This window comes from Phocoena phocoena, chromosome 7, assembly GCF_963924675.1.
Source record: "Phocoena phocoena chromosome 7, mPhoPho1.1, whole genome shotgun sequence".
In the NCBI taxonomy this organism is placed as follows: domain Eukaryota; kingdom Metazoa; phylum Chordata; class Mammalia; order Artiodactyla; family Phocoenidae; genus Phocoena; species Phocoena phocoena.
This window is the reverse complement of record NC_089225.1, coordinates 112,440,292-112,464,224: the sequence shown is the minus strand read 5'-3', so window position 1 is coordinate 112,464,224 and position 23,933 is coordinate 112,440,292. Positions and strand designations below refer to the sequence as shown.

At 49.8% G+C, this 23,933-nt stretch overlaps 1 protein-coding gene across 3 annotated transcripts in view; it reads right to left on the bottom strand.

Moving 5' to 3' along the window:
* Window positions 1-22,130, bottom strand: part of UBE2F (ubiquitin conjugating enzyme E2 F (putative)) — a 51,933-nt gene extending 29,803 nt beyond the window's left edge. The window contains exons 1-4 of one of the 3 annotated variants that reach the window (XM_065880506.1): window positions 22,014-22,130; window positions 16,281-16,414; window positions 6,608-6,637; window positions 2,505-2,570 (exon numbers count right to left, since the gene is read on the bottom strand). In XM_065880506.1, the coding sequence (XP_065736578.1) occupies window positions 2,505-2,570; window positions 6,608-6,637; window positions 16,281-16,398 (214 nt within the window). In that variant the 5' untranslated portion in view covers window positions 16,399-16,414; window positions 22,014-22,130. Of the gene's footprint in view, window positions 1-2,504; window positions 2,571-6,607; window positions 6,638-16,280; window positions 16,415-22,013 lie in introns of those variants that run through there. The other 2 variants (XM_065880507.1, XM_065880509.1) reach the window with 2 other exon arrangements.
* Between the last annotated feature and the right edge of the window lie 1,803 nt (window positions 22,131-23,933).

Genomic DNA, 23,933 nt, shown 5'->3' with positions numbered 1-23,933 from the left:
CCACAAGTCAACTGGGCAACTCTGACCTGGCCCAGTTTTTCAAATCATCCCTCTAACTTCACAGAAGACTCTGGTGGTATTTCAGCCAGTCTTTGGATTTTTGCTTTGTTTTGTTTCATTTTACTTTCTAGTATTGTTTCTTGTTTTGTGAGTTGATGTGGGGATTTTTTTCTTCTAAGTTCGTTTCTTTTCTTTTCCTCTATCACCAAATTACATTTCCATCTTTTCTCTGAAGAGTACATTTATTCCCAAGCATGAGGGACATTCCAAAAACAAACAAAACTATAAAAATGTTACCAGGTACGAACAGGAACTATGCTGCCAGGAGCCAGAAAAGAAGAGCTCTGAGCTTCAAGCACAGATGCAATTCTTCCGCCCTGACCACCTAAATATCTAGATCTTCTATATTACTGAGTTTTCAGACTCAGCCCCAGTATTACTGGCTGCAAATGAGCCAGTTTCAATACCATCTGCTCCATATACTGTTAAAACTTTACTACTTAGACCTATTTTTCTTTAATAACTAAGAAGAGCACGACTCCAAAAAGTTTTTTAAAAAACCAGGATGTTGGGCAAGATTTTAGCGTTGGCGGATCTCTGCCACGCTTCACTTAATAACAAAGGACAAGAGCCACAGCAGCTTTCTGAGTCACTGACACCACACAACATGGGCACACACACAGCACCTGAAGAGCACGCCACACAAAACGCCATGTGCGCACTTCCACAAATATAAATGCTCAAGTACTAAGCAGTTACAGGCACCAAAACACAAATTCCTTCTTTACCTGATGGAAGAGCGAACACAAAAACTGTAGCAAACAATCGTGCTGCAGTTTCAAGAATAATATCAAAGATGGCGTCATAGACATAATCTCAATAAGAACAACATCCATGTAATTTAGTAAAAACAATTTAGTTAAAAAACAAACAAAAGCAAGACCTATCCAGAGGCTGGTTGGACTCCACACAAACTCACTCATGTAAGCCAGTAACAAGCCCGGCAAAAGCAAACATGGTTCTGAATAGCTGAGAATCACAAAGCTCTCACAAATGCCCCAAAAAGGCAGAGAGAGGAAAATATCTTTACTACAAAGCCTCAAGTGTGAGACCACTTAGTAAACAGAGGACTGATCTTAATCGCCACAGTTTCTGAAAACACCCTGCAATGGTTAACGGTGAGAGTAACTGACATTCACACTGGTGACCTCTGGTCACCTGGAAACGGTGTGCTCAGTATCCCTCACTAAAACGGGCAGAGCTTGCAATGTGTTTATGAAGGTGGTCAAAGAATGGTTAGAACCTCCATCACTTCACAGTTACAAGTCCTGAGCTTCAGTCCTCTCTCGAGGTCAGGCTTGTGGAACGCCCGTTTCTGACAACGATGTCCTGATGTTAGTATCTCTACCCTAGTGCTCACTCATCTTAGAAATGGAAATGGTACCAGACTGAATTTATGGATACGCCCCAGAGTCGTCTGTAGAACCACCACACAGACTAAATGAATTTTTTAAAGTTTTCAAGCACGTTTTGAAAATGGGATTTCTCCTGTACAACACCTTCCATGGGAAAAAACCATCCTACCTGCAGGGAGACAATGCCAGGGGTTATTTGTGGGTTCATTACCACCTACTGAAATTCTGCATTCTTTCACTTTTTAATTAAATTAGCTAGTGACTCATTATTCTCAGTTTCTCACTCCCTTTCCCTCCCCCACATAAAATAACACCCTCCACTTCCTCCACAACACTGCTTCCCCTCTTGTAAATTCCCTCTGTCCTGCTTTCTTCCTTCACCACCCAGCCCACAGCAGCTCCACTGGCCGTAACACCCACTGTCAACATAAAGCCAGAGGGCTGCACTGTTGAAACGTGCAACTCCCAGAGCGGCACTGTAACCAGGAAAAACCCAAGCCCTCCCTCTAGCTGCGCAGCGTGACCGAGGAGAAACACCTACCAGCTCGGAGCACTTGGAGCGTGGACACTTGATCAGCGCTAACAAGGACAGCTGGTAACCTGCTTCCTTCCTGGTGCCTGTAACAGGCCGGGCTGAAGTGCTTCACACCCATTATCTATTTAATCCTCCAAACGGTCCCACGACATAGGTTCTATTTGATCCCCACTCTGTGGCTGGGCGGGCTGCAGCTGAGAGGTCCCTAAGCAGTTCAGCCACGGCCACACCGCTGCTAAATGGCAGAGCAGGATCTGGGTCCAGTTATGTCCTCAGAGCTCACACTCTCCACCCTACACCAGGAGCCTTCGGCGTCATTCGCTGGGGGCGTTAATGTCTGCACCTAGTTACTGGGCACACGCCACATGCCTCAGAGCACTTCCCTATGCTTTATTGGACTACAGCATGTATCTTGTCTTCATATGGAATGGTCATTACCGTCATAACTTTCAAAAAGTTGGAGGACAAATCAAACCAAATATTATAGATTTCAAAAGCCTTTGGAATTTGCTGTTGGAAAATCACTTTAATACTTACACATGTAAGAATATTACCTGGGGTGACAGTTAGCTGAAAGCAATGAAGCTTGTTTGGATCAGGAAAATACACTTTACACGTACCTGCAAAAGAAACAGGCCGTCAGGAAGGTCTGACAGTTAGCAGCAGTCCTTACGTTGAGGCTAACTTTGAAACACATGGGAAAGTTTAACGGTGCTGAGTCTACAGACTAAACCGGTATATTTCCCCTATTTGTTTAATAATAATTATGCCAGTGTGCTGAAGTTGCAAACCAGTGATATTTGCTCTGTGTTTTCCTCCTTACAGTTTTTTATTAGTTAGTTCCAAATTGGGATGTTATCTTTAACCCTTTAAATGGTCCCTAAAAATGGAGATCTTTCCATTAATTTCAAGAATGATGCTACTTTACTTTGAAAAGAAGAAACCGTACCTCAAGGAGATTAATGTATGTGGGTAAAGGCTAACTAAACATAGAAAAACCAGAAAAAGAGCCCAGGCCAAACTTCTGGTCTGTTCACCCAGCATCACAGTCATCTGTACCCGCCACAACAAAGAGAAGTTAAAAGTAACTGTACCAGCTAAGGTAGCTCACACCCAGACCACGGCTTTTCTTTTTTCTTTCTTTTTTTTTTTTTTTTTTTTTTTTTGCGGTACGCGGGCCTCTCACTGTTGTGGCCTCTCCTGTTGCAGACCAACAGGCTCCGGACATGCAGGCTCTGCGGCATGTGGGATCTTCCCAGACTGGGGCACAAACCTGTGTCCCCTGCATCACTGCGCCACCAGGGAAGCCCTCTTTTTTTTTTTTTTAATGTCTTCACAACCCGACCGATAATTCAGATTGGTTTGCTGGTGACAGGATGCTCTGCTGACTTGGACGGCAACACTCTAATCACATGTGCACTGAACCAGAACGGTCTGGATCAGGAGACCCAAGTAGTTCCACTGGAGAAGAGCTACTGCAGAGGTGCAGACAGGGCAAGACATCCTACATCTGCCTCCTTCAGACCAACGATGCAGAAGAGGGGTAAATACCCAAGGGATAAATACTGAAGGAATGTGGAGGGAATATACGTAGAAATTGTCTGTATTTTATAAACCTGGAAAATATTATGCTAGATTCCTTGGGTCGTCCGCTATTTCTTACAAGTCCTGATGAAAATATCTGCCTAGTTTTACATGGTATGGATTTTCATCAAAAATAGGACAATTCAAATTTAGCCTTGGAAACAGCCTTAGAGACCATCTAATCTAACATCATCAATTGTGAGAGATGACATGAAGGTCCAGAGAAGTTCAGTGACCGGCCCAAGACCACACAGGTTATCAACAGAAGGAAGTTTAGTTCCCAAATTAAAAACTAGTTCATGGGCTTCCCTGGTGGCACAGTGGCTGAGAGTCCGCCTGCCGATGCAGGGGACACGGGTTCGTGCCCCGGTCCGGGAAGATCCCACATGCCGCGGAGCGGCTGGGCCCGTGAGCCATGGCCGCTGAGCCTGCGCTCCGCAACGGGAGAGGACACAACAGTGACAGGCCCGCGTACTGCAAAAAAATAAAATAAAATAAAATAAAATAACTAGTTCATGCCTCATTTCATTACTTCATGAACATGCCAGAGATGACACATAAAAACAATGCAAAACTGTTAGTGGGGTTTCTTTTTTTGACTAATCCCTCAGAAAATAGTTGCAGAGTGAAAGGTAACTCCATCTAGAAGAACAGGAAAGGGTCTCAGAGATTACATTGTCATTTTCCTTGTTTTCAAAATAAAGAAACCAGGGGCCAAAGAGTTCAAGGCTTTCACCCAAACCACACATTTGAACTGTGTGGAATAATTTAAATGGCATTCGTTTTTCCTAATCTTAACTTGGAAAGATAAACACCATTTTTCTAGTGAAATATATGTAACAGAAACATATGACAAGGGCTTAGGAAATGTTTCATGGATTAGTTAAAGTTGGCACCATCCATTTGTTTTTAATGTCTAGTATTCTCCTTTGTTTTAATAAAAGTACAGATGGAGAAATCAATCCTTCTAATATAGACTGGCCCACCAAGAATAAAGAAATTATCGAGATGGATTAAAAATAACAATAAAACTTCTAAAAAGAACCAAACATTTTAAAGCTAAAAAGAAGTCTTAAGTTCTAACAATGACAACAAAAGGTTAAAAGTCAGCTTGCTTTAGTTCAGTGCAGCAGCTTTATTAAAACTCCAGAACTAAGCTTTTCCTCTCTGCAAGCACAGGCTAAGGCTCTCACGGTATCTCCGTCCATCTGAAAGAGATGTCTTCTACTTTTTGCAAACAGAGAAACCTCTACAAACTTACATGAACAGAGCGCCTGAACTAGTTCTGAATCATTACTAAGCAGCACTGCTATATGGCAAGTTATTTTGTTTGCCTTAATATTTTAGAAAGATTATTAATCAGATAGTAAAGATCTATTCTTTGGTGGTTTCTTGTTTCCTCTTTAGCGAGTTGCATACTTTTGGAAAGCCTGGCTTACTTGTATAAACTGATTTATATGTCCCCCCACTTTGAGAGAATAGGCAGGGAGAAGAAGAGAAAGGAAGCATATAGCATGTAGTTTTAGAAATCTGACATCTTAGCTATAAGGGCAAGGAAGATGGGGCATGCCTTTTCCAAACCTAAGGTTTTTAGTTAAAGTCCTGGTTTGAAAGCCAATTATAGTTTTATTGTTTTTAAACCAAACATTTAGATAAAGCTAAACTATACTCTATTAGTTACAAACCAACAATCTCTGTAAGATTAACATACAAGGACAAAATAAACTGGGTGTAAGTTGGAAGTTTTTTATGGTCTTTGATTAAATGTCTGCATGTGTATATATGTTCAAGATGGAGGGCCAGTGGGAAGATATGATGGGGGTGGAAAATAGAAGGATTACTTCATTTTCCTTTTTAATTGGACCTTATTAGATTATTATATAATCTGAAAAGAATAGAGAAAAAGAGGGAGACCAGTATAATGAACCCATCACCCAGCTTCGGTATTTTACTAATCCTGCTTCGTCTGTCCTACCCACACACACAGTCATTTGTTTGTTTTCCTGGAACGTTTTAAAGCAAATCAGTTGTAAATACTTCAGGAGGTGGAAAGATAACCGTTTAATAGAAATCCAAGATATTTCCTTCTAGTTCTGACTAGAAGAAAACTTTGAAGTCAAGCAACTTTGAAATCAAAAATCCAGACATTTTGACTTACACTAAAATATATTTTATAGCACAACCCACTATACTCATATATAAATACTATATATTAAAAATAATTTTTCAAGGAACAATATGTACTTACCCTTACACACTGATTACACAACCACTTAAGGGTTGCACCCCACAATTATCTTTCCAACTTTAGGTGGAGGGTGGGATGGGCCCTCTCTCACCCTGTATCAGATGGCCTCCGTATCAAACTCTCTCGAGCATTCGCCCAGACTAGGAGACCCACGTATAAAATAGTTCACTCATATTGACAAATATATTCAGCCTTAACCAAGTATAATGATAAAAAGTTCTAATTTCAAAAAATACTAAAATGGTCGAAGCTTTCAGACTTTGATGGTCTTACAAAATATAATGGCTTGGGAAGGCATCAATGATAGGGGAAAAGAGAAACACTGACACGTATCACAGGAGTTAACTGGCTGGTAAGCGGGCCTGCTGAAGAGTGAGGCCCGCGGTCAGTCCCTGTGTGCTGGGGCAAGAAGGACCTAGCAAGGTGAGGCGACCTGGAGACATCAAGGCAGCACAGGGGTCCTACCTCGGGCACAATGATAAATGACAAATAAGCACTTCTCGGGCCAAAAACATGGTACTGTCACTAACAAAAATAGGACTGTCCACCATTGATTTATATGCCTTTTCACTAAAAGAGGACGTGGGACAGAATGCTGTGTTAAGAGGAACAAACCCTAACCAAACGCACCTCTGCAACAAACAGTAAGGAGAGGAAGTACTGCCGTGCTACATTTTCCTTCTTATCAGAGCCTCAAAAAAAATCCTGTTTATTCCTAACATACATATAAAACGGGCTTTTTGCTATGCAAAGTTATCAAAACATAAAACAAGCTTCTCCATGCAATTGTTTCACAGCATTTGATGTGTGGGGCGCTATACTTACAAGGTAAATTAGCTTCAAGTTCTGCGACCTCTGTAGAAACAAAGAGATTATTGTTAATATTAGCCAACTGCTCCACATAAAATCACCAGCTCTAAACTGGCAATTCCCTCCAGAACAATGAAGAAAACAAACAAACAAACAAACAAACCTGAACTAACAGAAATCTACATTTGGTCTAAAGTTTAGACTTTAAGCCAGGAAGTTGCTTTCAGAGATACAAAGTGACTTGCAGGATGCCAGCAAGTGCAGTTGAGGGCCCTGGAAATTTTACTTTCGCGTGAATGAAAACTACTCAAAATTAACATAGAAATTATCTATAGGTAAACAGTCACTAAAGCGTTTTTGAAAATCTTGTTCCCCCAAGTAGTGGAACTACTGCCCTCAAAATCTGATTTATATTTATATCTCTGCCTCTTCCAGTTTTTCCGGATTTGTCTTCCCGTGAGGGCTTGCCCAGTTTGCGCTAGAACTTTTCCAGGGAGAGAAAACTCTCTGCCTCCTGCGGGGCTCATGTGCTGCCCCTGCCATCTGTGGGCAAGCTGATACCCAAGGAAGCCTCCTCCATGGAGCTACATTCCTTATTCCTAGCGCTCTCCTCTGGGACCTCTTCTATCCGTCACTCATTCAGCATTCAAGCCCAGCACCCCTCTGCCAGGACAAAGCTGCAGAGCTCCCACCAATCCTGCTATTAACGAGCTGAGGTCTGGGGGAGCACCCAGAAGAAACCGGGCAGGCAAGTCGTCTGCGCCTCTGACATAACATAACGTGCTCTGGCGACTCTCCAGCTGCGGAGACTAAAGGAAGGAGGAGGTTCTCAATTTGGGCGTTAAAGAACCAGTAGAATGCAGTCCCACAGAGGTGGGGAAAAGGGTATTTCAAGGAGATAAGTTAGCAATGTGCAAAAGCACAGAACGCAGACAAGCACAGAAACCAGACAGTATGCAGTGCAGCCAGAGCAATGGGAAACAAGGTGGAAAACCAGGGCCAGGATGGTGGAGGGCGCAGAATTCTCCACTTTATTCTGCAGCAACAGGAGCCAGCGGAGGTTTCTGAACAAAAGTTCCTAAGCTTTGCCTCAAGAGGACACCTAAGCGGAGGCCAGGCAACCTGGGAGGTGGGTGCTCTGAGAGGCAGCAAGGACTCAGCAGAGGTGGGGAGAGCCAGCGTGCCTAACAGCAAAGAGGACAGAAGGCTCTGCCAACTGTCGTGTGTGTGTGTGTGTGTGTGTGTGTGTGTGTGTGTGTGTGTGTGTGTCAATCAGAGATGGCACCGAGGCTTGAGGGCTGAGGAAGCTGAGGGGGGCGGGTGGGAGAGTTGAAGTCTGGGTGCACGACCAGGGCTGGGGCGCCCCTGCAGAGTGATGCCACCTGACGTCATGAGACCAACGAAGGGGAGAGACTGGTGAGAAGAAAGAACTTTGGCAGAAAGCAGAGGACAGGAGCAGGGAAAGTCACCGATGAGAGACAGGAGGAACAGTAGGAATGATTCAGTACAGAGGACAGACTGGTCCGAGGGGAATGAGGCCTGAGGCAAAGGCCACGGGATGTGGATCGGACCCTGCTGAGGGCATTCAAAACAACAGGAAGGTGGCCATTCTGACCGGTGTGAGGTGATATCTCATTGTAGTTTTGATTTGCATTTCTCTAATGATTAATGATGTTGAGCGTTCTTTCATGTGTTTGTTGGCAGTAAGGTAGATAGCTGGTGGGAAGCAACCGCATAGCACAGGGAGATCAGCTTGGTGCTTTGTGACAGCCTGGAGGGGTGGGATAGGGAGGGTAGGAGGGAGGGAGACACAAGAGGGAAGAGATATGGGAACATATGTATATGTACAACTGATTCACTTTGTTATAAGGCAGAAACTAACACACCATTGTAAAGCGATTATACTCCAATAAAGATGTAAAAAACAACAGCAACAACAACAGGAAGGTAAGTGGAAAGAGGAAACCAGTCTACAGAACACTAAGAAGCAAATGACTCCTTCAAGTGCAGAGCAGGGGGTGGAGAGGGGGAGAATGGGTGGGAAGGGAGAGGCCACAATGTTTGTAAAGCTGAGTGCGTTAGTGGGGAGACTGACAGATGGCTATTTTGAGGCTAAAGGTTTAGGAAAGGCACAGGCCTCTGACCTCAGCTAGCTGAGAATCTCGGTAGAGACGGGTGGCCCACTAAATGTATTAGCTCTGGGTTCCAGGCACTCGGGATGGGTATCCAGACAAGTGAGGTGAGGCAGAGGAGGGAGGAGCTAAGGACTGCAGTCCTGGCAGTCTTGTGCTATGGTACACTAGAATATATGCACTTAAAACAAAATGATGAAGATCCTATGGAAGGTTCACCAGCATCGTACTTACAACGACCATGGTGACCTTTAGTTTCGCCTTTCACTCTAGCAGGGCACGGGGTAAAGAAACACTCTGAGGCCACCCACCCCGGCCCTCCGACCAGGATGGGGTCCGAGCCAGGCTCTGCTCCAACAGCCCACACAGGGCACTCATTTTATCAAAAAAGCACACCTCTTATCAAATGAGTCATGCATATTAATCACTTTTAAATAAATGCTATCCATATAATTAAATCTAGATGGTTTTAAGGTGAATACTATTTACATATTTATTACACTATTACTTAACTTTTTGTTGATAAGAATTCACAAGAAACTCTTCTTGAGGACCCTTCTTTTGAGAGATTGATGCTGGCCACTGGAACCCAGTTTTCTCTGGCGGGCCTAGCCTGACTCCTGTCATGAGAACTCTGGTCATTCAGTTTTACAAAAACCCAGTGAAATGGAAAACATGCCCAGAGGATGTGAAATGGGGCCACATGACAGAAGTGCAAAATCTGCGAAGACAGTCTACTGCCAAGGAACAGGGAAGAGGTGAGGCCCGGACACAGGAGGGCAGGGATGCGCTGAGCGGGGTGCCGTGGTGACTGAGCGCCAGAAGCGGGTGCTGCATTCCAGGACCCAGTGTGGGTGAGAGGCTCCGGGCCAGAGGGCGGCTCGCTGGAGGACAGGGGCTCTCCGCCCTGGCTGCACACAATCATCTGGGGAACTTTTTTGCTTTTGTTTGTTTGTTTAGTAAACAGCTTTGGTGAGGTACAATTTACATACTATAAAATAGACCAACTTTAAGTGTATAATTCAATGATTTTTAGTAAAACTTGGAGCTGTGTACCCATCCCCACAACCTAGCACCTGCTGAGCAAACCCTGCCACCCCACCCTATCCAGACCAATTACACCAAAAGTCCTAGCTGGGGCCTAGGTCTCTGAATGTTTTATTCCTCCAGGTACAGAAACTGCTGTAGGCTACTTTGCCAAGCTAAACTATTTACACACAGCTAATTTACACAGACGGATTCAATAATTTCACATTGTGGTCTAGAATTCAACTCCAAAGACGAGAGCCCTCAGACCTAGTCCAGTGATGACCCCCACCACAGTCAGGGCCTCTGCAGACTTCTGGTCCAAGAACCAGAGTGGGCAAGGAATACGACCTTGGGGGCAGAAGGATTTCACTAAAGATGCCTGGCATTTTAGTCCAGCCCAGTATGGAAGATAAACGAACTACCACGCAGTGTTCCTCTCAGGGAGTTGTCACAAATGACAAGTAGTTAAATGATGGCAAATAATAATTCATTGACATCGATAGTAATAACCTCAGAATCCACCTACAAGCAGACTATGACCAAAGAAACCAGTGATTTGCTTTACATGCTCAAGAGGCCTCTTGGCAAAGCAGCAGTCCTCCCCTGTATAACCTCACTGCCCAAAGGACACTACCCCCACCTGGAAGGTAACAAGAAGTTCAGATATCTTTAACCTGCTAGAGTCGCGCCTGTTCCAAAGATGCTAACACCTCTCTGGCTCACGGGCCCGGCCTCTGGGGAGGCACCGGGCACCTTAAGTGGCTGCACAACTTCCTCCTGAGAAATTAGACGCTTCTCCTTTCCAACTACACATCACACCACAGAGCCCACTTGAAGCACGACTGACTGCCCTGAAATCTCAGACTACAAAATCCGCCCCATTACCACAATGGCCCCCACACAGCACGTACTCACCCCCTTCTGCCGTAGGCTGCCCACAACACAGCGCTCTAGCTGTTTCCGCACCGCCTGCCACTTGAACCTGTGCCTTTTTGGTGGTGGGGGCTGTAGATTCTGACCCAGCCCTGGGACCCCAGTGCCTGGGCCTGAGCTTGGCACACTTGGAGTGCTCAGGAAATGCTCGACAAACAAGCACACTTGCCAGCAGGATGGCAGTACTCTCAGTGTGAAAATCCTGAGACACGAGGAGCCTTTCTCCTCAGACAGCTGGGGACTGAGGCATTCCAAAGGTGCTGAGGACTGAACCGCGTCCCCCGCCCAAGTTCTTATGCTGAAGCCCTAAACCCCTACCCACCATGTAATGGTATGAGGTGGGGCCTTCGGGAGGTAATTAGGGTCAAATGAGGTCAGGAGGGTGGGGCCTTCATGACGAGATTCATGCCCTTATGGGAAAAGACACCAGGTGCTTACAAGCCAGGAAGAGGGCCCTCACCAGGAACTGATCTTGGACTTTCCAACCTCCAGACCCATGAGAAATAAACGTGTGCTGGTTAAGCCCCCCAGTCTATGGTCTTTTATTACGGTAGCCTGAGCGGACTAAGACAACGGCCAATCATGGATGCAGATGGTTCTTAGCACAGAGCCAGCTCCGAGCCCCATCAGGTAACACCAGGCAGGGCAGCTGTGCCCTTTGACCCAAGAAGAGCTGGCAGCTATGTCCCATGAGACTTGATTACCTCTTTCCACCTGAGCCACTACCTCTTCAATTTCTTGAACTCGAACTTTATCTCTCAGCCTCCTCTGTCTTTATGGCTTGAGCACCTCTTCTGCATCACCAGCATCCATGCACAGTGCCCTTATGGGGGAGACAGTTGCCCCAGCAGCATCATCCTATTCCCAGAGATGGCATGGCTACTGCCCAAGAGCCCCACCAAGCCCCACATCAGCCCTTCCACTCAGTCCAAGGGCCTTCTAGCAGCACACTGCAGAGTGCAGGCCCAGAGTACTCACGGCCCCCTCCGTCCACACTCTGGGGAAGCTAGGATGTAACCCCGAAAACCAGCACAGCCCCCGTAGCCCAGTCTCTGGGAATGGATCCCCAAGCCTTGTATCACCCACTTTCAACATGAGCAGACGAAGCTGACTTGAGCCCTCACGTGTCTTCTACAGATCCTCCCTGCCCACCCCATTCCTGGGCTATCCGGCACACCTGAGGGCCACCAAATTCCCTGGGCAGTTTCAGTGGTGTTTAACCCTGCAGCCAAGCATTTAAAGGTTAGGCTTGGGCCAGCTGCCTTACTCCACGTTAGCAGGACGACTCCTCTTTGGGCCACTGCCCTCGTTTTTAGAACACATATTGGAACACACAGCCACAGCTTCAAATGCTGCTAAATGCTCTGAATACCCTGCCAACATGACAAGCCAACCCTGAGCCCACCACCAGAGTCCTGGGCAGGGCCTGGCATGGAGAGAGCAGCTCTGGAGAACAATAAATGGTTCTCTTTTGCCCACTCTTCCAGGAAGCACCCTGAACCGGAGCCGTTCCTATACCACATGACCAGACCGCTCATGTGGACACAGAAGTGCTCAGCCAAAGGAGGCCCCGTGTGGCACCTCGTGGAGACACCTGCACCTTGGATGCTGGGAAGCCCATGCAGGAGGGCAGCCAGGCCTCTCTGCTCTGCAGAGTAGGCTCAGAGTATGGAGAGCCGCCACAGCGGCTAAAACAAGAGAACACCAGGAGCCACATGGAGCACAGGGGTTGATGGGACAATGGCTATAGATTCATTCCCAGCTCCAGCCCTGGCCCTGAACTCAGTCAGCTCAATTCCAAATCTCCACATTTAGCAAAAGCTTCCTGCCAGCCTGCCTGGAGCCCCTTGAGGTCTTCAGGGGCCACTAACAGGAGGCTGGCACACACCAGGCACTAAAATCTTTGTCACGTGAACAAGTCAAAGGACAGGGAGACACACAATCACGTTCCCATTATATGAAAAGTGCCAAGCTTAAGACAGACAAGAAAGGAGGTCATTCTGCCCAGGGGCTTTTTTGGAAGGTGGGGAGCATCATCACTCAGAAATTGACGGACTCGGAGGAACCACAAGGGTCCACCGGAAACGCAGGGCCCGCTGCCCTGTGGCTGAAAGCACCGGTGATGGCTCCCAGAGAGGCCCAGGCCTGAGGTGGGGCCAAAAGGAAATGCGCAGATCTGAAACGCTCTCTCCCCAGTGTCCCCGACTCCCGGGATTCAGGGCAGACAGCAGCCCTCAGTCCTCGCCCAGAAACACCTGATTGTTCTATACCCTCCAGGGACTGCTGCTGCAAGCATCTCTCCAGTTGCAGCCTGGAGGATGTCCTTGAGAATGACCCCAGGGGTGCAAATGAAAAGCTGGTATGGCCAAGGTGCCAGTGTGGTAGAGCCTCACACTGGCCAGCTGCTCCGAGGCAGGCCACAGTATTCCAGGACAGCTGACTCCACCCGTCACCTTCAGAACTGGGCTCACTATCCCAAGAAAAGGAACAGAAGCTTCAGTTTTGCAGCTACCCCTGGTCCTCACCACTAGGGACAGGTGTCCCTGTCAACCTCCGATCTCCCGCGTTAACCTTACAGCCATCCGCACCAAGCCAGATCTCCACCATGCATGGTCAGTCAAGCATGGCAGCGGACCAGCTAAAAACAGATTTTTGCCTCTAAGTGTCTGTGGTCTTTCCTCTGGGCGATGGACACATGGCCCAGATGCCCTCTCAGCGAGGGCTCTCCGCAGATGGCCTTCAGCTCTCAACCCTTCCAGGGACTGTGTGGGCTGCCCAGAGCCCCACCTCAGGCCAGACCCGTCTGACGACTGGTCGAGCAGAGCAGGAGGGCCTGACCATCCCCCCTGACTGGGGACGGCTGTGAAGGGCCACGCCTGCTCTGGAGCAGAGGCTGTCAGGGGGCCTCCGTCAGAGCTCTCCCTCTCCCTCTGCCTGCTCCTGCTTCCTCCACCACCCTCCACAGGCGTCAGTCCCAAGGATACCCTTTAATAACTACACCGCACGCCAAATTCCCCACTCCCGGAACCCAGCCCGTGGCACCGAGTCCCAAAGACGCATTAATACACGGTTCTACTACTCACTGATCCTCAGGAGTAACTTCTCACATGAGCCACAGCCCCAGTCCCAGATGACAGCCCTGACTGCAGCCATCTCACTGAACCCGGACAACTGACTTTTCTCAAAGTCCCCAAGGGGAGTTTCAGCTAGGAAGGACTCTCACAGTAACCACCCCTCCAAGTGCCTCACCAGGCCCACGACAGCCATGGACTCCGCCGGGCTCCACCTGACCATCAGAAATCCCCAGAATGAAGGTGCTGCCACATTCTGAAGGGGCGCTCTAGGTGCAGACCGAACAACCGTCAGCCATCAGCGCGTTCCTTATTACACTAGTACACTGTTACAGCTTCCTCTCTCAGGTCAGGCCCACCCTTCCTCTCCACCTACCCTCCACCACGAGCCCAAACTACTCACCACTCAGCCAGCCCCGCCCACACTGGCCTGGCCACCCCCGAGGCAGATGGAGAGCGGGCCACATGCGGAGCGTGTTACACCGAGCCTTGGTACACAACCACCCACCAACTGCAAGTGCTCTGGGCCCAGAAACCTAATAATCCCCAGTGTCTCTGGGAGAATGGAAACAGGTGGCCTCTCGAGGAGGTTCTGCACCTCTCCTTGAAAAGCCTCACAAAATCAAAGGACCTCAGCTGGGTCCTGTAAACCCAGCCAAAGACATCTCCTGTCCTAGGAGCTGGGGCAGAGTCCAGCTCCATGGGCCTCAGGGGGCTCCCCTGGGCTGCGTCAGGGCCTCGAGTCCTTTGAGAGCTCTCAGGGAATCCCTGAGCGGGAGGGCGTGTGGTGGAGCCTCTGTGCCTCCCTGAGTTCTCTCTTCTGGGGACTCACACTTCTGTTCTGCTCCTTCGGGTTCTGCTTGCTGGGTCTGTTCCCCAAGTGCCTGCCCTACCCCCAAATGTGGGTCTGGCTGTCTTGCTGCAATAGAGCTGTGACCTGGACAAGCTTTTGAGCCTCTGAGTCTCAGTTCTTGAGCTGTAAAATGAACCACCCACCTGGCAAGGCTTAGCAAAAGTCAAACAAGAGCTGCCCCCATAAAGTACCCAACAGAGGGCCTGGCCGCAGGCGCTCAGCAGACAAGTGCTGCTGTCAGCCGTGACGAGGAGGCGGGAAAGAAGAGGGCGCCGTCCATTTGCCAGCTTCCCCCCCGCTCCTCCTCAGCTGCAACCCCCTTCCTCACCACAACTCCCTGGCATTAGAACACCCTCCCCTTGAAGGACTTTGACCGACGCGTCAAACCCCTTCCCTGGCTTGCTTGGCTCCTGGCTTCCTCTGCAGATGGAACCCTTGAGCCAGCACCCAGGAAAGAGACTCAAGTCCTATCAGGCCACCCAAGTGAGGGACTGCAGCCCAGGCCACAGCCCCAGACCCCGCAGGGTGAACCTTCCTGTGTTGTAACAAACTCAATACCGTCTAACGCTCTCCCTGACACAGAAGGTATTTTGCCAAAATGTCAAAAACGATTCTGACTCCATCTTTAACCTATCACCCATCAGGCTGGGAAAGCCAGAGCTCAGTCACGATCCAGGGGCAGAGGAAGAACAGGGGAGGGTACACCAGTGACCCGTCCCGGAACCCAGCGTCTCCTGTGCCCACCCCTTCCCAAACGCAGCCGTGCTTTGCTTCTGAGCAGGCCCAACACGGGGCATTCATAAACACCAGGTCTCCCACCAGCAGATCTGTTCCCGGACATGCAGATGGCAGCCACCCCCACCGTGTCCACCTAACACAACATGAAAACGGACAGTTCTAACAAATCATTTAACCCTCCGTGCTTCCTAGCTCCTTACACTTAAAAAATGTACACGTGTCATAAAGTAGAGTGCTCCTTCAAGGCAGAAACTGTTAGATCTTTCCTGGTCCTCATGACCCTAGGAAACTGCCTTTGCACTCAATAGTTGTAAGTCTGTTCAACAGATACATGCAAAAGTTCCACACAAACACTCGCACAGTCACACACACACATCACGTAACCCTTCTCCAAAGACTGCTGCTCTAGGACACTCTATTATTAATTCTGGGACAAGAACCAATTTTGCACAAGGCTGCCCTCAGGCTGTGAATACATAAAAGAGAGAAGGATCCTAAGAGACTACCGATCTCCAGTCCCTCCCTTTACAGGTCAGACACTCTGCTGCTGAGGAGTCCAGAAAGGAAGAACCTCCCCGACTCCCCACCCCGACACACACACCAGCCGGATAATGACCGCACTGAGACCAGAGTCGTCAGTCGGCTGGTTCCTAGTACCTTACTCCTTCTCCTAGCATTCTGGCAGCCCCTACAGAGAACATCCCAAGGGCATAAGACACACCAGTTTTAATACCGTTTTCTTGCCATCAGCATTCCCATAGTGTGTGCAGAGTACAAAGTTCTTCTGTTGTATGTGACAGCAATTATATTTCAAAATATTTTCAAACAGGTACTTCTATTCAACCACAGGCTGCTTCCTATCCCAGAAGAGCCTCCAGGCAGACTTCATTTTGTTATGGGATAGAAAAACAGCTCACATGGATGGTCATTACCTTTGACAAGCAGCCTGTCTCTCACAGAAACCCGCCGAGTGGAGTCGGAGGCTGTGGCTGACGCCCGGGACCCTTTGAGACCGTCATCCCGCTTCAGTTTGCTTGCCAGCGTCAGCATCACTGCTACCTTTATCCTGAAAGGCCAAAAGCAGGTTAAGACAGTGACTGGACAGTGAAGACAATGATGTAAGGTGGTTTTTAATATTTTTCCCATAATTTAATTACAGAAAAATTTAGCATGTGAGATACAATAACACTGCATTCCTTCATAATGAATTTGGATAATCTCTATGCCTCTCTAAATCTGATGTTTTAAAGTATGAATGAAAATTCAACAAGGGAGAGCCAAGCATTTAACACTCACTGGGCGCCAGGCCCCGGGATGTAGCAGTGGCAATGCTCCTGGGCGCTCATGGTCTAGGGCAACCTCTGCTGATGGGCCTCACGTAGGCCCACCGCTGTCCACTGGTAAGTCTGCCCATCCCTGCTGTGTGGACCATGCACCTGAGGGTGTGGCCCCAGGGCCTGGCCCAGCACAGACTGAAGGGAGTGTCCACCTCCGGTGAGGAGGGAGCACCGCAGTGCTTTCTTTCCCCCTTCCTTTAATAAAGGTGTGGCTAGAACCTTAATAAGCATCTTCACATTTATTTACGTTGTACTGTATTTATATTGTTAGGCAACAGCAACATAGTTAAGTTACAATTAATGCTCCAAACTAGATTCTTTTCACTTGGCTACTTCCAACCCACCTATGCTTCAGGTTCCCTCACTGACAGCTCACTGGGAAGGATAATAAAGACCAAAAATAGGTGATGCACTTGACTGCTTCGGAGAAAGGACTAAAGATGTCAGCGATGTTTACTGACAGATAGAACTGTCCTCTAGAATCTGCCTTCTGTTTCTAACATAAACCGCCATTCATCTGACAGGCCTCCTAACTCTTCTTGCTTGCTTTACCAGTTGGAGAGGAATTCTGCAAGTTTTTTTTTTTTTTTCTAATTTTTAAATTTTATTTTTTATTTTTGGCCGTGTTGGGTCTTCGTTCCTGTGCACGGGCTTTCTCTAGCTGCAGCGAGCGGGGGCTACTTTTCATTGTGGTGCGTAGGCTTCGCACTGTGGTGGCTTCTCTTGCTGCGGAGCACGGGCTCTAGGCGCAGGGGTTCAGTAGTTGTGGATCACGGGCTCCAGAGTGCAGGGTCAGTAGTTGTGGCGCACGGGCTTAGCTGCTCCGCGCCATGTGGGATCTTCCCGGACCAGGGCTCGAACCCGTGTCCCCTGCATTGGCAGGCAGATTCTTAACCACTGCGCCACCAGGGAAGCCCTGGAACTTCTTTTGATTGAGGACAAAAATTGGTCACCAGCTCAATATTTTCATAATTTCTTTTGTTGCTTTAATGTAATTTCCTTTCAATACCACTCTGATCATTTTCAAAAGAAAATGATCTAAAAACTTCCAGATGGAAAACATGACCTAAGCACAGAACTTTTAGTTTGAAGCCAAGATCTTGTTTTTTTGTTTGTTTTTACGAATGAGGCAATTTATTAACCCAGCATCATTTGTTCTGATGCTTCTTCTTGGCAGCTGTCACCTGTCCAGCGATTCTGTCCAGATCTCTCTGTCCCTGAGGTGTTAGTTTGTGGCCCCCATCTTGGTCCTTTTCCACCATTTTCAGCCCCTCCAGGGCTTGGAGGACCCGACGGGTCTTGGAGCCTCTGCTTAAGTGGCTGGGCATGACACCATGTCTCTGACGCCCCCCCATAGATCTTGGTCATGGCACCAACCCCAGCGCCGCCCCAGAGGTACAGGTGCCGTGCTGTGGAAGCAGCTCGTGTATAGAACCAGTTCTCATCGTAGGGAGCGAGCCCTTTATGCTTGGCCAGCTTGACAGTGTCCACCCATTCAGGGACTTTCAGCTTCCGGACTTTCTGAGGAAGGCTGCCAGAGCTCTGACAAACTCCCGCTGGTTCACGTCTTTTACAGGAAACTCCAGGCATCGTGCAGCCTCTGCACTGCCAGCCAGGGGCTGAAGCCAAGATCCTGAAAGCCAAACTATAAGAATAACTCTCCCCGCATCAGTATTTTTAACCATTTTAACCCAGGTCCCTCACATAGCTTTTCACACCATCTTCTGTGTATTCCCCCACCCCACAAAGACTGTAAGATTTAATTTTCTATTATTTGTACCATGAAAACAACATATTGAATATGACTTTCTGAAGTGTACAGGACCTATGCACAAACACACACACATCTAATCCCTTTAAGAGTCACTGGTCTGGGGACTTCCCTGGAGGCACAGTGGTTAAGAATCCGCCTGCCAATGCAGGGGACACGGGCTCGAGCCCTGGTCCGGGAAGATCCCACGTGCCGCAGAGCAACTAAGCCCACGCGCTACAAATACCAAACCTGCACTCTAGAGCCCATGAGCGACAACTACTGAGCCCATGTGCCACAACTACTGAGCCCGCGTGCCACAACTACTGAAGCCTGCGTGCCTAGAGCCCGTGCTCTGCAATGAGAAGCCACGGCAATGAAAAGCCCACGCACCACAGCGAAGAGGAGCCCCCGCTTGCCACAACTAGAGAAATCCCACGCGCGGCAATGAAGACCCAATGCAGCCTAAATAAATAAATAAACAAACAAATAAATAAATAATTTTTAAGAGGAGTCACTGGTCTAAATGTTTCAAGAGATAGTTCTATTACACATAAGCACTCACAAGCTCCTAGAATTTCAAACCTGCAAAGGACTTCTCCCCTGACTCCCACTCTATTTTATGGATGTGGACTCTGGGACAACCAGGGCCCAGGAACTGGGTTGTCTGAGGCCACTCAGCTGCTAGAAGAGGTCACCACGAAACACTAGTTTCCCTCGTGTAGACGAAGGGAATGTTTTTATCTCAAACGTGGTGATGGTTTCAGGGGTATATACGTACATCAAGACTGATCAAATTGCATAGTTTATGTACAGTTTAGTGTACTTCAGTTATACCTCAATAAAATTGAAAAAAAAAGGGAAACCAAACCATCGCTAGTTTCTTTACTCCCACTCTACCTCAGCTGGACCCACGGAGAGGACCATCACCGATGGACACACACCTTCCCAGCTTCACCCAGGGCAGGGACTACCGGTTCCGTTTACCAAGCCCCCTCACAAGGGAGGGCGGGGCGGGGGGAGCGGGGCGCGGAGTCGGGAGCTCCTGTGGAGGCTCCAGCCCACAAGCTACCAGACACAGCAGCACCAGCTAGAGCCAGCACCCCCCTGCTCAGCGGCCCCCGAACGATCCTGCCAGGAATCTCTCAAGCAGAGCTGGATCCCAAAGCAGGGTCTGCCTCCCCAGCAAGCCCACTGCCAGGCACCCACACCTGAACACATCACTCTCACCACATCGACAGGGTCGCCTGATGGTGGGCCAAGATATGCGTCTATCACGAAGTCCCCTTGGTTTCTATCCTCTAGCTGACCCTGGTAATACAAACACGTCAAGCAATAAAAGCACAGCGTGTGTAAAGAGAGTTCTGTAGGCAGTACCCTAGGAAAGCATAATAAAGAGCCCAACAGAAAGGGGATCCTAGGGCACATGACTGGTCCGCACCCAGCTCCCTGCAGACCCGCACCGAAGGAGCTGCTCAGAGGGTCCTGGCAAGACTCACTCATACAAAGAAAGGCTCACACCAAAACACTCTTCTGTGTGGCTGCAGTCTGAGGACTCTGCTTAATTCTCTTATACTCCTACCCCACACCGAATTCTTCTCTGTGGGCAGAGTATGCCCCATACTCAATTCCATTTAGAGTCAGATTCCTGGTTTTCAATCGTCAACAAGTTTGTGGCCCTTAATAAAGTACACAGGACACTGACTATGCAAGGTATCAAAGCAAACACTGGCGTCTGTTTCCTGTTGAAGACAAAACTTAGTTTCCTAACATTCTATGAAATCTAAGTATATAATGACCATCTATTTCTCCACCATCTGTATCATTTTCACACACCACTTTAGGGATAAAGCAAAGGCCTAATCGGGGGATGCTACACAGCTGCTAATTTAACTCTGTACAAAGAGATCTGAACGAAAATAATCATTCAAGCTGTCAGGTTAGCTGAACACCTGCAGTTGGCTGCAGAATTCTCTCGTCTTTCTTCAGTATGCTTCGCCCCTTGAAGACCTGATTTAAAACTAAACTTCCCCTTTACTGCAAATTACACTTTGACTAGGGCAGCATTTTCGGTAACAGCACCCTCAGTCTCTAAATTCCACAAGTTGTAATTGGCTCATTTAAGTTCTTCCTCTGGGTGGGACTTGCTTGCAGACTGTTCAGAGAAGATTCTGATGTGCCGTATTTACTAGGCTCATCATCGAGCAGTACTGACTCAGTGTTCCTGCTTATAGTGGCAAAATCAGGCCCTGTCACCCGTGCAGGGGCCAGTCAGCTCACAGGGTGAGGACCTCCTCATTTACGATTCTTCCTGCCCTAGACAAGTCCCAATCTAAGTGTAAAAGATGGAACTGCAGGTCACTAGGGGACAACCAACTTCTCCAGCCAAAGAGGCCCAGATCAGGACACAAAAAAGCCCACACCTCACCCTTCTCCTTTAGACTGTCAGGGCCCAAGGAACCTCCCACCTGGCTCCATGGCTGGCTGACTGATGACCTTTGGAGCCCAACCCTTTTACCTGAGCAGTAAACCTGCCTCCTCCTGCACTGCCCTGCCTACTACCTGAGCAGCAGGTATGTCTAGCCCTGCACCACCTAGCCTGGTGATGATTTATGTCTCTGAACATCTCCCCCACCCGTGCCCTTCCCCTACCTTCATCCCCTTACTCAGCCATGAATCCTCTGCACAAGGTAGGTGGGCCTCCTCCCTGTTCCTCAACAACACCCCGCTCGTTTCTGGAAGCTTCTGCTCACCCTGACATCCAGGTCTGGAATGCCCTCCCTCCCTTCACCACCTAATCCTGCTGCTTCTTTAGGATAACAGATGACCACCCAGATTCCTACCTCTCCTCCAAGAAGCCTTCTCCGGCCACTCCAGTCCATCCTGACCCCACTCCGGCGCTGGAGGGAAGGCAGAAGGGCGGACCCGATCCCCTCGTGGGACGGATGACGGAACTGAGACCCAGGGAGAGGGTGGGGCCACACCCAAGATTACACACCAAACTTGGCCGTACGGATCGGTCCAAGATGTCCTCCCCGCTCCTCTGGCCCGGGAAGACCCTCCAAACCAGCCGTGGTCGCCCCCGGTTGTGGGGAAGCCGCAGGCAAGTTGGCGAGGCGGCAGCCGGGCTCCTCCTCACCCTCAGCGTCCCCCTGGCCTAGCCCGATTCCCAGACGATCAGGAGTCCGGCTGCCTAAGTCCGAGTCCCGTTGCCGCCGGCCACGTCGGGCCGGTGACCTTGGGCCCACTCGGCGCTGCGTTTCCTCCCGGACAATGCGGCTAGCAGCTCCCCCGCGACGGCGGGCGCGAGCGAGGCCGTGTGTGCTCCCGTCACAGGTCCGGGCTCGGGGCGCGCTGCCCCTGGAGCCCGGCCGCGGCCAGCGCCCCGGACCCAGCCCCGCAGCGTCCGCCCGCCCTCCAGCCCCCGACGCCCGGTCGTGAGGACCCGCACGGCCTGTGGCGGCCCCGGCGCCGCCCGCCCTCCGGCCCGCCCGCCGGGTGCAGCGGCGCCGCGGGAGTCGAGCCACCCTCCAGCCCGTGGCAGCCCCTCGCCCACCGCACGGCCGCGCGCTCCTCACCTGGGCACCCCGAGACAGGCGAGGCGGGCCCGGCGCCCAACACCATGCCCGGCCGGCCGGCGGCGGCGAAACGCAGCCCCTCACAGCCGCACCGGCTCCGGGCGGCGAGACCGGAAGTGGCGGGGCGGGGACTCGGCCGCTCTCGCCCGCGGCGGCCGAGACTGCAGAGGGCGCTTTAAAAAAAAAATTCAAAGCCCCGAAGAACTTTATTTGGAGCCTGACAGGCGAACAGCAGAGCCGGGGCTGGGCTCGGCGGCCGGCCTCTCGGGCCTCTCTCATTGGCTGAGGGCACGGCCTGGGGCGGGCACGGATCTAGCGACCCACGCTGATTGGTCAGCGGCGACCGGGGGCGAGGTCGCCCAGTCAGTTTCCGAGCCTGCGCACCGAAGGGCCGGGTTCTCTGCGCGCTGTTCCTGCCTCCACTCGTTTGGCCGTGTGCTAAGTCTGGGCCTGCGGCTGAGAGGATCCCCGCGCAGCGTGGCCTGCAGGGGCTGCTAGGCCGGTACTGACTGCCTCGGTGGATGGGGCGCCCGCTGTGTGCCCATCACAGTGCTCAGGATGCAGAGGAGCGGCCGCCCCACAGCCCGCAGTGTCGGCAGTGAGCGGGGCCGGGCGATGAGCCGTGCAGCCACCAACCCCCGGGGTGCTCCGGAGAGACTGCAGTGGAATGGGTGGGCGCTTTCCTGTTGTCTTACGGTTTTCATGCCTTGTTTTAGCTCTAACACTTTTGCAAAGTACTTACTTTAAAAGATCTGTTTCAAATTGTTCTAATTTCTAGCTCGTTGAATACAAATTATTCTCACGTCCATTCGCGTCCTGGTGTGGTTGGTCATAGGCGCTCTGGCAGGGTCAGGTAGGGCTCCTGGAGGAGTGAGCCATCTGAGAGAGGAGGTTCACCTCGTGGACAGGGACAAAAGAGCCAGGGAGTTAGAATTTTATTTCCAGAAACCCCACTGATAGGTTTTAAGCGGTGGAGTGACAATATCAAGTTTCCTTTCTGAAAGAGGCTTCTGGCTCTGAGAGAGCTGGTGGGAGGGGCGCCAGGCAGAGAGGAGACCCGAGTGAGGAAGACCAGTCACGGCCCAAATTCACGGTATTCCTTCTGTCTGGGAACAGTTTCCTCCTTCTTCACCTGGCTAACTCCTAAATTTTCCTAAGCCTAGACACCACTTGCTCAGAGAGGGCCCAAGGTCTGGGAGAGGCAGGTGCCCCTCTGTGACTTTGCTGAAGCCCAGTGCTTCCGCATTCCTGGTGCTCAAGACACCGTCAATGCCTGTTTCCCCGAGCTCAGCTCCTCAGGTCCTCCTCTTCTGTGTTTCCCATAACACTCCTCCCCGATCCTGGCGACAGGTGGTCAAAACACATCTGCCGGATAAGTATTGCATGAGCTTGTAGCAGCAGTCCTGGCGAGAGAAGATAAGGCCTGAAGCAAGGCAGCAAATTAAGGTACAGTGCATTGGCTTGAGTATTTGTCTTGCAAGGAACACTGTTTGTAGGACAGCCTGAGCGCACATGGGCCCGCGGTGGCCCAAATCTCACCACTGTGGATAAATGAAGCTTCATTTCATGAGGCTGCCTCATGCCCTCACCTGAGCCTTATTTAGGGGTTACTAGGTTCTTGACTCATGTAATCCTCACAACAACCTCATGAAACAGGTGTTTTATTATCCCCATTTTACAGATGAGGAAACTGAGGCACAGACGTTAAGTAGGCTGCAGAGCTGGGATTTTCCCTCAACCAATGCGCCATGTCCAATAGGTGGCAGGAGAGGGGCAAAGCTGGCCCTCCTGCTTCCTGGAGAAGCAATTTGTGTTCATCTGCGGCTCCTTCAGAACCGAACTTTCACTAGCTTAAGCACAAAACATTTAGAAGACAAGATATGCTCATAGGATATAAGGAGACGACTGGGAGCCCGGCCT